This window comes from Miscanthus floridulus, chromosome 9 (genome assembly GCF_019320115.1).
Source record: "Miscanthus floridulus cultivar M001 chromosome 9, ASM1932011v1, whole genome shotgun sequence".
In the NCBI taxonomy this organism is placed as follows: domain Eukaryota; kingdom Viridiplantae; phylum Streptophyta; class Magnoliopsida; order Poales; family Poaceae; genus Miscanthus; species Miscanthus floridulus.
The window spans coordinates 84,417,990-84,431,647 of record NC_089588.1 but is presented as its reverse complement, the minus strand read 5'-3'; the positions used below and the strand labels follow the sequence as shown (position 1 = coordinate 84,431,647).

General features: G+C 47.6%; 1 protein-coding gene and 2 long non-coding RNA genes across 3 annotated transcripts; 2 read left to right on the top strand and 1 right to left on the bottom strand.

The window, feature by feature from the left end:
- Positions 1–4,793: 4,793 nt before the first annotated feature.
- LOC136482840 (uncharacterized) lies at positions 4,794–5,677 on the top strand. Its single transcript, XR_010765214.1, has 3 exons — positions 4,794–5,170; positions 5,285–5,443; positions 5,553–5,677. It is a non-coding gene; the product is annotated as an uncharacterized lncRNA (long non-coding RNA).
- A 761-nt stretch (positions 5,678–6,438) lies between these two features.
- Positions 6,439–8,295, top strand: LOC136482285 (uncharacterized). Its single transcript, XR_010765026.1, has 3 exons — positions 6,439–6,913; positions 7,425–7,516; positions 7,610–8,295. It is a non-coding gene; the product is annotated as an uncharacterized lncRNA (long non-coding RNA).
- Positions 8,296–10,539: 2,244 nt separating this feature from the next.
- Positions 10,540–12,352, bottom strand: LOC136483874 (uncharacterized). Its single transcript, XM_066481019.1, has 6 exons — positions 12,252–12,352; positions 12,035–12,171; positions 11,782–11,952; positions 11,449–11,673; positions 11,117–11,350; positions 10,540–10,964 (listed from the first exon to the last, which is right to left on the bottom strand). The coding sequence occupies exons 2-4, from the start codon at positions 12,167–12,169 to the stop codon at positions 11,545–11,547; spliced, it is 435 nt and encodes a 144-aa protein (XP_066337116.1). The 5' UTR covers positions 12,170–12,171; positions 12,252–12,352; the 3' UTR covers positions 10,540–10,964; positions 11,117–11,350; positions 11,449–11,544.
- Between the last annotated feature and the right edge of the window lie 1,306 nt (positions 12,353–13,658).

The following is a 13,658-nucleotide window of genomic DNA, read 5'->3' as shown; positions in this document are numbered from 1 at the left end:
TTTGCTCCCCTGCCCAGCTCTGACAGCGAAAAGTTGCCTCAGTCGTTGCCTACGATCGCCTCTAGCTAGCCCTATCCTAATGATATTCTCCAACTATGCATAGATGCCCCCTCCACCCCACCCCCCGCGTGCCTCTGCCACCTCCTACTCGACTTTAGCGGTGAAATGTTGCCTCCAATGCCGTTCACAATAGTCATCGACCCTAATCACAATTTCTATCTCCTTCCTCTCAAGTTGATGCCCCCGCCATCCTGCGCCCACCCTATATCGGTCGCCATCATTGTCAGTCCGTTGGCCCCTCAGAAACATTCCTTTATAGATGGAGAACATAGAATTGCCCAACCCCAACCCTAATGCTCTAACCACTAACTTGGCTAGGCTCATTAGATCAACTCGACTCATCAGAGGAGACATTGGGTCAGCCATAAGGGCTAGTTGACTAGGATTTTCATCTACTTGGATGAGAGAAAACAAGGAGAACTCGTGGCTATCGACGAGTAACTCGCTAATCAATTTGCAGCTCCCAAGACAAAGCACACTTCATCCACCTGTTCTCTCCGCTTCTCATGTTAAATAAGTAAACACAATACTCTTTAGGATGGACCTACCACTACCGGAGATGGCTTCTTTGTCGAGTGTCCCAGACTTTGCCGAGTGCTTTTTATCAGGCGCTCGACAAAGAGGCTATTTGCCGAGTGCGAGAGAGAAAGCACTCGGCAAACAACTGGCACTCGACAAAGAGGTAGTTTGCCGAGTGCTGAGCACTCGACAAACAATAACACTCAGCAAAGACTAGGTTTGTCGAGTGTCGGGCACTCGGCAAACCAGAACACTCGACAAAGGGCCGCCACCGTTAACGGCTGGCAACCGCCGTTAACCCTTTGCCGAGTGTCTTCTCCTGACACTCGACAAAGCGCTGATTTGCCGAGTGTCATTTTTTGACACTCGGCAAACCATATTTTTTCACTTTTGACCTCCAAACTTTTTCTACAGTCCTCATACAATACCTGGTACTCCATGTTCCAATGTGGCACATTTCTTGGACTTTTTCTATATTTCTTTAATTTATTTCATTTAATTGAATTTTCTTGGATAATTTAGATTATAACTGCTAGCCATTCGAATAATGAAAAAAATGAATGGAAAAATGATATTCATGTTATTTAGTATAATGTGAGGCCATATCCAGGAACATACCACAAATTTCGAACATCTTGTTCACGAAAAATGACCACGAACTTGCGGTCGAGTTGTTTTTAAATTCTATAAAAAGCAAACGAAGACCGAAAATCTTGAAACTTGTCGAGATGTCATGATATCATATGTGGAGGCTATGATAAAAAATTGAGAAGGTTCCGCGCAAGTTGTCATGTATGATGCTTGCAAACCGAAGAATCTCCGAAGAAGTCAACTTGATATCATATGTGGCGAGTGGAGGTGCTCACACACGCCAAGTCTATGGCGTCCTCGGTCTTCTATGCAAGGAGCACTTCCCTGGCCTAGTTGAGTACGCCGGAGTGACGGGGCCGGCCTACTCGTTTGACCACTACGCCGCCGCCCCCGATGTTGCAGATCGCGACCGCAGGGTATTCAACAACAAGGAGGAGCGGGTGAAGCAAGAGCTGTGGGTAAGTCTTCCTCGCACTACATTGCTCAATACATCGCATTGATTGGACATTCTTGAAATAATGAATGGATACATCGTGTTTGTAAGTAGGATTTCTTTAGATGCTAGGATAGACATGAGGCCAGGGTGGATGCGGTGGCTACCAAATGCTGCAAAAAACTGGTTGTGGACATGCATTACGAGGCGCGCATCCAGGCCATCGTAACTTACCATGAGACCGTCCTTGGAATGAAGGTCACCAAAAGGGACGCAAGAACCATGACGCTGACCCAGGACCAGTACCTGTAGGTAAATACAGAACATTAATACTGATTCCTTTTGAGATTAAGTAGGCTTAATTTCATCTTCTATAATGTCATGTACTTGATGGCCTATAGATGATTCCTTATTGGTGCACCGTGCATCCCCAATGCTGGGTACAAATGGTGGACAAGTGGTGCTCATGCGAGTGGGAGGAGATGCACAACTTGTGCTAGGAGCGGTGTTTGATGATGCTAGGTGTAGCACACCATCAAGGCAGCCGCAGCCTTAGCGGATACGCAGAAACATGGGTACGCGAATTCATTTATTTATTCTAACGCTCAATTCTGCATGATTTCTAATCATCTTGCTGTTTTTTTCACAGTTGGCATCATATGGTGGCCAGCCTTGCTCCATCTTCAAGGCATTTGCTATGGCCGACAAGGGCAAGGCAACGTCCGACATCGACTACAACCCGGAGGATGGGCCCGAGGCATACAGCAATGCGACCATCCACAACTGCCTCAGTGAGTATACATTGATGGCAAGGGAGGTCCATGGGCCAGAGTATGATCCAAGCACTGAGGACCTTGATGGAGAAGTCGTCATGAGGGTGGGAGGAGGCAAGAAGCATGGGCGGTACTGGATTGGCGATGGTGCAATCGACTCGGCCGCTACTCCTAGTCTCTCCTAGATTCGAGCAAGAAGCACGAGCACGAGCCTGGCCATACAACCTTGGCAGGACACTTCACACCACCGGGTGGAGGCACTCAAAGTTATTCCTGGTTTATTCATCGTTCATTGGTTTTTTCATACCTTTCCTTTGCATTATTGTAACATTGGGGTGAATATATTGTAGGCCTAGCTGGAACAAGAGAGGAGGATATGGGAGCAGATGCGGGCAAAGATGGAGAGGGTGGAGGCCAAGCGGGAGGCCGAGCAGCGGAGGATGGCGGACATTCTTCAGTACATGCAAAGTCTTGGCGCCGCTACAGGTGTAGTTCCGCCACCTTCGCTATTCGCTCCACCTACACCTCCACCTCCTCACTATTCTACTCCTATGAGTATAAATGTTTTAGTTTGTATGTTCATGCTTACGGTCAAACCTAGTGGAGTATGAAAGTTTTATTCATGTATGGTATATATTTATCTTGTCTCACACATGTAATCTCTTCTCCTTTGTGCAGAATCAATCGGCGGCATCAAACGATCCTCATGCTTCAGCGAATCCTTCACCAAATCAGTCTCATTGGCCATCTTGGTGATGATTCTTGTGGTTGTTAATGGTACTTCTATTTGCAATTGTGGTTGTAGATGATGGAACACTTGGATTACTTGTGAACTTATTTGTGATATATTATGAGACATATGACGTTTGTGATATATATATGTGACGTTTGTGATATATATGTGGTGTTGGTGATATATATATGTGATGTTGGTGATGTTTGTTATATATATCTTCTGTTTGTTTGGATGGGATGTAAAAAACAAATAAAAATGTTGTTTTCAGTCACTTTGCCGAGTGCAATGGCCATAGCACTCGGCAAAGTCACTACCTGGGAACATATTTTGTTGAGTACAAAGGCCATTGCACTCGGCAAACATCACAAATTTGTCGAGTGGCACAGGCAAGGCACTCGACAAAGGTCATCTGTTTGCCGAGTGTCTTGTCGGTGGCACTCAGCACAGTGGCCACCTTTGCTGAGTGTCTGAGTCAACGACGCTCAGCAAAGCATCGACTTTTGCCGAGTGCTTGACCTTGACACTTGGCAAAGCCGCCATCACAGTGACGCTCGTCGTCACGACGACCACAACACCACAACACCGCAACACCGTCAGACATCTGACGCTAAAAATTTTATTTATCGATGGACGATCTGACGCTAAAGAAATCTCACAGATGATCTATCGCTGAATCCTCATTTAGTGATTTACTATCTGACGCTATAGATAATCATGTATAGCATCAATCTGTCTGTCCCTAAAAAATATACAGCGTCAATCTATCTGACGGTAAAAAGAAGTGGCCCCCACCTAGCTCGCCCGCCGGGCTTACATTGAGCTCGCGCGCCTGCTTGCTTTGAGTTCGCGTGCAAAATTTTAGCGTGGGCCCACAAATACAGTGACAATTGACAAACCCTAATGCTTCTCACCCCCACTCCCATCCCAAATCCAGCCGCCGCTGCCCTCTCCCTGCCCCTGCTCCCTCTCACCGCCTCCTGTCGATCTGCCACGCCGCCCCGGATCCGCCGCCTCCCTCCTCCCGCCGGCGGTTGGCCCCTCCCCTCCTCTCCTCCTGCCGGCGGCCAGCCCCGGCCCCTCCCCTCCTTGCCCCGCGCCGCCTCTCTCCTCTCATCGGCGCCGCCCCGGATCAGTCGCCTCCCTCCTCCGCATGGCAGATGGCGCATCGGCCTCCTCCGCGTGCAGCCCCATGATGGCAGCCAGGCGGATGGCGTGTCCGCCTCCGTTCTATCCGCCTCGAATTTGAGCGACGACGATGGCGACAATGGGAAGGGAGATGGAGGCGATGGGAGGTGGTGCGTGGTGACTGGCGGCTGCGGGTTCGCTGCGAGGCATCTGGTGACGATGCTGCTCCGCTCCGGCGAGTGGCGGGTGCGCGTGGCTGACCTGGCCCCCGCCATCACGCTCGACCGCGAAGAAGAAGAGGGTTTCTTGGGTGCTGCTCTCCGCGAAAGCCAGGCCGTCTACGCCTCCGTCGACCTCCGCGACAAGGCCCAGGTCGCCAGAGGTGTGTGGTCTCCCATTTTGTTTTTCCTTCCTAGGTTGTTAGCCAGGGTAGGATCTGTAGGCGATGCGGCAGCGGTACCCTTTTGGTTTCATGTGGCTGTGGGATCGGAAGATCCCTTCTATTGGCTCTTGGGGTCTGCTTTAGAAATCGGATGAACTAGTGATACTGGACATTGGGGACGCATAATTTGGTTCGCAATATTGCTAGGATCTGCATTATATAATCTTCACTTAGTTCCATATGATTAGGCTAATTTTAGGTAAACGCCTAGGTACATACTTGCATTGATAGATACTATAGTGCTCATCCCATTTTTTCAGAACTTCCTATTAGCTTCACATTGTATACATTGCTGGGTATGAGTTCTGTCTAGTTTGTCTAGTGGCCTAGTGCTTTTATTTCGTCCCAGACAATGCTCCCATGTTGATCTTGATCCTGTTGAAACTATTGAATTCATCCACAAAGGGTTCACTGCTGAAACCAATGAGATAATCCGGAGGGCCAAATTACTTGGAAGCTTTCATGATGAAACAACCAAAGCATGGTGATTGGTAATGGCCTTCTCAGTGTGCTTTGGTACTTCTCAAATACATGTTTAGCTTGCATATGCCACATTCTTATGTAAATTTGTTTATTTGCTCGGAATTTATGTTTTGAAATTCCAGTAGCAGTCCTCAATCTGTTTAGCAGCTTCTTCGTTCCAACTATTTGTTGAAAACCACAACAATAGTAAGTGACATAGCCGCAATTAAATATGAAAGACTGTAGTCCATTCGATGCAATCCTTGCCGTGCGGCCTCAGATGAACCTGCAAGTTTGTTTGGGTTAGTACTTTACTTGTGCTTACTTCACTGTGACCAAATATGTCCTACTGCCTTTGCTTTTCAATTTGTTTGTCGGGACCTCACCGTTCCCTGTTTGTTTTACCTTTAGGAAAGGATGCAATAGTGAGGCACCACGACCTTGTCGTGCTGCTGGAGTGAGAACAATCACAAGACAGCTAAGCCCTGCAATAATCCAACACATGAACAACGTTTACCCTGAACGCAAAGGATCAGGTATGCTGCTGTTATTATATCTTTCATCTAAAAATGTTGTTCCATTGAGTTTGTTCTTGAGGCTGTTTAGTGTTCAGGTGACATCATGGGTGACATGGATAAATGCCCAACCCTTTCCTTGCAATAGAACAGATCTATTTGCTTATGGATGCTCCTGATAGACTGCATGCCGCTTCTATAATTTATTTATGCTTTTTTTCTCCTTCTATGGTCTGATCAAGCAGATGCCTTGGAAGCTGAAAACAATCAGCTGATCTTGCCTACATCTGTCTTCATATGAAGAAGAGGTATAACATGCAGGTGAATGCATACTCACGTGTTGTGTCTGTTTTTTTTGTGGTACCTGACCATGAAATTTAATTTGTAAGTGCAGTCTGTGGGTCATTGGAACACAGATCAGAAAGGGAAGATGTGAAGCCATCTCGTGGATGAGCGAAACATCACAGCTGAACCCCACAAAGTACCAGGTATGCCACACCCATTTTACTCCTGGATCCCGTGATTTCTTCCGGGTCACGGCGCACGTTGGTTGGACTCGGACCTTCTCTTCCGTCTTGTTTGGCAAAAAGCACATACAGCAGGCAGCTGGTGGAGCGCTACCAAACAAACCTATAATTAGAGTAAGTTTGATCAGTCTACTGGATATCTAGTTTGACATATGGAAACAGCACTAACAGGCCATAAGGACTGACTTTAAAATCAAAATGGATTGACAGAGCTAAAACTTGTTGATCTAATAAGTAAGTTGGACCGACTCAATCATTACATACAAACTTTTATGTAATTATTAGCATCCAAAATGTCCTTTACTCTTTTTGGGTGCCAATTTGCCATCGGGAAGACTAAGACTGACTAAATGTTGACTTAGTTCAAATAGTGACTTACCTGTGCTTCTCTTTTATCGTCCGATGGAGCAATCAAACGAGTAGTTACTGGTGATCAAGATTACATCGCGGTGGCCAACTGCATTTCCCTTGTCCAATAGGACTCCTCCACTGGTGCACAAGATAAGGTAGGAGCCTGAGCCTCGTGGCTCTCGAACGTTCCTGTTCCAAGCCCCTACACGCACCAAAGTTGGAAGAGCATGCCTCCGGCATTAACCTCTGTCTTCGACACCTACTAGGGTGTACAAAGGAGCAGGTTTTTGGAGAGCGTATACGTGATTGCTTGTGTTCTCGGTGACAGGAAAATATGCTTCCTAGCAGCAGTGAACGTCTATTTCTTGACGACATTTAGGTGAGTGAACTACTATTTGCTCTCTGAACTACTATAGAAAGGTTCAGTTTGCTCTCTAAACTACTATAGAATAAATCAGTCTCGTCTACTATAGAACCTTTCTAAATCAGTTTCCTGAAGACGAGGCTGCACTGGCTATTACTTGACGTCTGTTTGCTCTCTGAACTACTATAGAATAAATCAGTTGAATACTAACATTGCCATTTTTAATTTTATGTCAAACTTTCTATTGGTTTATCTCTAGATTTTGAGATTTTTCCTCAAATACTGTATGTTGGAACTCGTAAATTGGCTGCAATCTTGAACTGAGATAACTTGGAATGGTTGATTCTTGCTGTCAAATAAAACTGTTTTTGCATTTTCATGCAACTTGTACCACTCAGATTCTGTCCTTGTCCCTGTTTTATTTTAACTTATCTTCAGAGTTTTATTATTCGAACTTGTCAAAGTATGCTCCAAATGCCCCTGTTCACTGATCATGCACTGTCGTCTGTGGTTTAAAATTACTCAGGGCTGGATGCATCTATTTATGTTCTGGTGGATTCAATATATGCTTCACAGACCGCAGGAGATGGTTACTGTGGCAATTTGTCTGACTATGAGGTTCGTCTTAGGTGAACTGTCCATACAAGTCTACAATAAGATTTAGTTCTAATTTAATGGTCTGATAATGGAACTGTGTTTGCAATACTGCAGGATAATTCCTATGGAGGGATAAACAAGGGAAGGTTCATGGATGGGAACAAAAAAAAGAGAAAGAGATATGGAGGTCAAGCACAGGGAAGTAGAGGCCCATTAGATGGTAGCGCTGATGAACCCATGCCGCTCCCAAATCCAATGGTTGGATTTAGCTTGCCAGATCAGTGGACAAGACCAGTGAACAGAGATCTACCTTTACAAGCTATGGGTCCACCATACTTCTACTACGAGAATGTTGCTCTTGCTCCAAAAGGTGTCTGGACTATCATATCAAGATTCTTGTATGATATTCGGCCAGAGTTTGTGGACTCGAAGTACTTCTGTGCTGCTGCCCGGAAAAGAGGTTATATACACAATTTGCCACTTGAGAACAGGTCACCTCTCCTCCCTAAACCTCCAAGGACAATATCGGCAGCATCAGTACTCTAAACTGTATTACTTTAGCTACAAGTAAAACAAGTAGTATCATCAGTACCATGTGTAATATAAATATGCATAAGCTCTTTGGAAACATCAGCATGTGTAATATACATATATATGTGTAGGCGCGCGATGGCACACCATTCACTAGTGTATGTTTGTTCTTAGTTGTGTAGTGACATTTGTATTATTGTGGACAATTGTTGATGGATTAATTTTTATTTTTTAACCATTTAAAATTGTCTCGTTGGACTGTCTGTCGCTAAAACCATATGTACCATCGCACAGTCTGTCGCTAAAAAGTAGCAATGGACTATCTGTTGCTAAAAAGTAGCAATGGACTATTTGTCGCTATAAATATTCAGGGCAGCAGACTGTCTGACACTAAAAGTAATGTCTGGCACTAAAGATTTTTAGCGACAGGACTTACAGCGTCTGCAGAAGTCTGACGCTATAACTTTTTAGCGTCATATTGTTTGTCGCTGTAGCCGCTTTTAGCGTCAGACCGTCCATCGCTAATCTTGGTGTTGTGGTGTAGTGGACTTTTCTTTGCCGAGTGTCAGATTAGTACTCGGCAAAGGCTTTGTCGAGTGCCCGATAAAGTGCACTCGGCAAAAAGGTCTTTGCCGATAAACTGTTTACCGAGCGTCCTTTGCCGAGTGTAACACTCGGCAAAGGCTTTGCCGAGTGTATATCGGCCTTTGCCGAGTGCCTGAGACACTCGACAAAGAAGCTTAATCCGGTAGTGTACAGGGTGAGTCAGATTTCAAATAGCTAGTGACTGTCTATTTCCATTGAAAAACGCCCTAAATCTGAGGGGGAGAGAGAGAAGGAAAGTAGAGGAAGATGAGAATTTGTGGGGTGTGAACCAATAGAAGCGAGAAGACATACTCCCTCTGTCCCATTTTAATGGTCGTTGTAGCCTTGAACCTGATGCAGCGAAGATGCCTTGGGCCTAGACTCTGCGTGTGTCCATGTGCATGAATGAGACAATGAATACAGACATTTTAAAGTAGTGCCAGGACGACAAGTAAAACGGGACAGAGGGAGTAAGGCAGACTCGGCCCTGTGTGCTTGTATGTGTTAAGGGCCTGTTTGGTTGGCCCAGACAACCTTGCTTGGCAGGAGCTACAATCCCGGCCGGGTGTTCAATTTCAACTGCTTGGGGCCAGGATTGCAGCCTGGCCAGCAGGTTGCCTAGGAGGCTCCGAAATAGACACGCCCTAGGGAAGGCTTTGCCACAAAAAAATCAGCCAATTTTGGGAGTCAAGAATGTGTCAAATTACACGTCAGTCCACTATTGTGGACCAAGAAAGATGAATAAAATCCCTAGTGTGTGATTCTGAGCGGAGGGCGTACAGACTGTTTTGTCGGCCCTGATCAAGAACATGGAAGGATTCAGCGATATTCTTTCAATATGCGTCGATTCTGGTTGCAGGTAGTTCATATCTATTTCCTTCTCATTTTGTGGCCCTGAATGCCATGAAAACGTGGCCAGTTAGGTATTGGAGCTGATGAAGAAGCCCGCATGTGGGTTACAGAGCTATAGGTACTATGTGTGGCTTAGTAATTCTAGGTGCTTAGTTGATAATATGATTTGTGGAGCTACCCTGCGGGGGCTCTGGAAACTAAGAAACAAGCTTTGTTTTCAGCGTTCTCTTTGGAAGGATGGGAGACTCCTGTTACTGAAGGTAACAGTGATGATCCAAGATTGGAGTATTCTCTGTCCGGAAGAAAAATATCTGGAGCTCAAGTTGAAATTGGGGAACCTATAGATCCTGGCTACAAGACCACACAGACTGCGTGGCTAGCCCAGGTGGATGGTGATTGGGAAAAGTACCTCTACAACCATGCTCTGGACTTGCAGCAGGCCAACCTGCCGACTGAAGTGAGCCAGCACCTCCTCCTAACACTGGCATCCCCTAACCCTGACAGGTAGTCTTAGCTGCTCCCGTCGGGTGAAGCACCTAAGGAGGATGTGTCGGGCCCCTAACACCTCGACGATAGGCACCAACCGGTTCATGGAGACGCTCAAGCATGCTCTCTAGACCAGGAGAAGGCAAGTGCGGTGCGAGTGGATTCCTTGCATGTGCAGCTCTGTGCGGCGTCCAATCACTCTAGTCGGACCTCCGTGGCCTCCTCTATGTCTCGGCCGCCGCTGCCAATGTCGGGGCCTCCATCCACACTAGGATGGTCCAAATCCTTGACATCGTGCAATTGCTGCTATCATAAGTCCGAGGGCTCCTCGCCGCCACTGCCGCCCCTCCAATGGGAGGAGATCTACAACATTTCCTCTTCAACAATCCCTACCCTTCTGTAAGCCCAGCTTCTAGCCCAAAATCTCCAGTCAACTTCAGACTGTCCTCAAGGTGCATTCATTGCAAGAATTCCGGAGGGACTAAGGGGGGACTCCACGGCTTCAGCAGCACTAGGGGGGCTAGAGCAGCCCCCCCACCCACCGCTGGATCCGCCCCTATCTTATACGTCATGTGGCAGGTGAAAGCTCATCTGGTGAACCACTCTGACATGGAGAAGGCTGCGGAGGAGAAGTGGATCAATCTGTATCAATTCAAATCGGTTTGGCATATGTAATAGGCGTTTTTGTTGTCAGTTTTAGCTTGATGGTTTGGGTCGTTTTCTGCTGCTGTTTGGCTTTTCGGAGTAAACTGGATGCTGTATCTGAACTACACTGTTTCTGTCTTGGTTAATACTAAGGCTGGGGCCTCGCCCTCCAACTCTAAAAAAAAAAACGGGCCCACTGATCGTCTTCAACTTCAGCTTCCATAACGACCCTTGTGCTACCATCATCATCGCACCTCATCAGCAGGTTGCTCTACTTGTGTATGCCGTCATTTGGCCCCAGATCATCGATCGGCGGCCGCTGTTTGTTGTGATTAGTGACGGACTGGTATGCCATTGCCTGCGCCAGAGCCTGCGAGGAAATGGGAGTCAATACAACAGGTAGCCATGGTTGCCACATCGCTGCACCGGCAGGTTTCTTCGGTCTCACTGAGGCACTGACAGGTTGCCCTACTGATGCTGACATCTGATAAGAACAAGAGGCTATGAGCGGAGGAAGCTTACAATGTGGTCGTGGTCAGGAGGAGCGTATACGCCTGTAGTCACTGTGGTTCTTCTCTTTGTACCGCCTTTCGGTGGGTCCTCAATGCTCTTCAAGCCCGTCGGCACCACGACCACAGGCATACCAACAAGGTTCCCGAGACAGACGCGCTCCCAGTCGGTCACATTGCCAACAAATGCATCAACTGTGAAACTATCTTTGATTTCTCTGATCAACTTGCCCCGTGCTCGCTGCGCCTGTTCATCAGAAGTTCAGAACACAAACACTGTGACTCGGCTCCAAAGGAGAAGTCGAGACATATAAATGTGCAGCTTAGTTTCCTCTGATAAATAACCTGTATATAGTCCACTGCTGGGATTAACCGCGCACGACGAAGCTCTACTGGCCACTGGTCTTCCGCCTCATAGTCATCATCATGTCCTTCCCGCTGCTAGTTGTCGAAGTGCGCAAGCATATCAGTGTCCATCGTTATGTTCAGGATGGACTGGACTGATTCGACAGTGTAGTTCAGCTTGAAAGGGACCAGTTTGACACCTTTAGAGGAAAGAACATGGACAACCTGGCATGATCACAACAACAAAAATATGTATCGTGTTTGAGGAGCAAATCAGGAATGATCAATACACAAAACTACAGACAGCTGAGCAGATTAAAAGCTCTGTACTACCTCCATCTCAGCGTCATCAAGATAGCCAACAGTGAGTTTGGTGATGTCAACATGAAATGGATCACCCAAAGCAACCTCGCGAGATGACGGATCACCCGCATCCTTTCCACGAACTGCGTCTAATACAATAGCACAATCTACTGCACTTCTGCAGAAAGGTCCCAGCTTGTCCTGCAATTTAGACTCATATATTCATCACTCAAAAGATCGACAGGAATCTGAAAATGCCAACAAAGAATTCACATATAAATACCAAACTCTCAGAAATGCTCATGACATCAGTTCGTGCAACTGTTCCAAATGTTGGGCGCAATGCAGTTACTCCGCATCTAGCAGCTGGATATGTTATGGATCCTGCAGTTTCTGAACCAATTGCGAATGGAACCATTCCTAATGCAGTGCAAAATCACAGCGTTCAGTAAATAGTTTATAAATTTCTAGGTTCACACATACACGTCATATAAACTAACCTGCAGAGGTGCTAGCCGCTGGACCTGCTGACGAGCCAGTAGAGAATTCCTCGATGTTCCAGGGGTTTCGTGTCCTTCCCCCAAACCATATATCATCATAGGCAAGCGAGCCTGTGACAAGCTTCGCTACAAGGTGTCATGTGGGGACGCCATTACTCCCGCAGGCAGCGCAAGACCAGGGCTACTGATGGTTCCAGCAAGGTCTAGGCGCATGGTGACTACACTCAGATGGCGCCCAGAGCAAATCAAGGAGAGCAACATGCAAGGAAGGCTAAGTTTAGGGGATTTATAGCTTTCAATTCCTATCTTTGAATAGGCCTAAGAGCCTATATATAGTGGCTGTAATCAGACGTGAAGAGGGGAGAAAAATTGAGAAATCAATTCCCTAATCTTCCTATGCTGTCTTAATCTCACCTCTTCACCATTGGGCGTCCTGGAGAAAAACCCCAGCGCTAGTACCAACTCCGGTTACGAATTCCGTAGCCGAGGACCTCCTGTCTTGGGCTTGAACGCCCTTGACAACCTGGTATCAGAGTCCAGACGATCCTCATCCACCTCCACCACCCCGCCACTGACCCTCACCACGCATGCGCCACCATCTCCAACCGGATCGGTGACATCAGCCATGGCCGAGCCGACCGCTGCTGAACTAACCACCATCATCACCAACCTCACCAAGACCGTCGAGAACCTAACAGCCAAGGTGGACGCCATTCAGCAGGCGTCTCCAGCGGCTGCTGCATCATCCGGCCATAAGGGAACCGGCTCCGACGAGCACCACAACGATCGCCCGCCGCATTTTCAGAAGATGGACTTCCCCCACTACGATGGCAAGTCTGATCCATTGGCCTTTATCAATCGTTGTGAATCATATTTTCAGCAACAGAGAATTGCGGAGGAGCAGAAGGTGTGGATGGCTTCCTACAATTTGGAGGACGCTGCACAAATGTGGTACATCATGGCTCAGCAGGACGAAGGCACACCATGGTGGCGCCACTTCACCGAGCCGCTCCACCTGTGGTTCGGACCTCCCTTGCGATCCAACCCCCTGGCCGAACTCATGGCATGTCACCGCACGAGCTCCGTCATCGAGTACCAGGATCGTTTCGAGGTGCACCTTCCTCGAGCGGGCCGCCTCGACAAGGAGCAACGGGTGCAGATCTTCACGGCGGGGCTGCAGCCTCCGCTAAGCATGGATGTGGAGATTCACAATCCCCAGTCCCTTGCGGTCGCGATGAGCATCGCGCGGAAGCTGGAGATGCGCGATCAGTACGCTGCGGAGCTCGCACCCTGACCCGCGCCACCGCGACAGCAGCAGCAGGCCCTGCTCCCCGCTCCCCAGCGGCAGCTCACCCTGGGGCACCTCCGCCACCAGTGGCCAACCTAGCGAACACGGTCACGGTGGAG

Coding starts and splice junctions, on each gene's coding strand:
- LOC136483874 (XM_066481019.1), bottom strand. CDS start 12,169: ATGGTTCCATTCGCAATTGGTTCAGAAACTGCAGGATCCATAACATAT. Junction 11,953..12,034: donor TGAGCATTTCTGAGAGTTTG/GTATTTATATGT, acceptor TCTAAATTGCAG/GACAAGCTGGGACCTTTCTG. Junction 11,674..11,781: donor TTGATGACGCTGAGATGGAG/GTAGTACAGAGC, acceptor TGATCATGCCAG/GTTGTCCATGTTCTTTCCTC.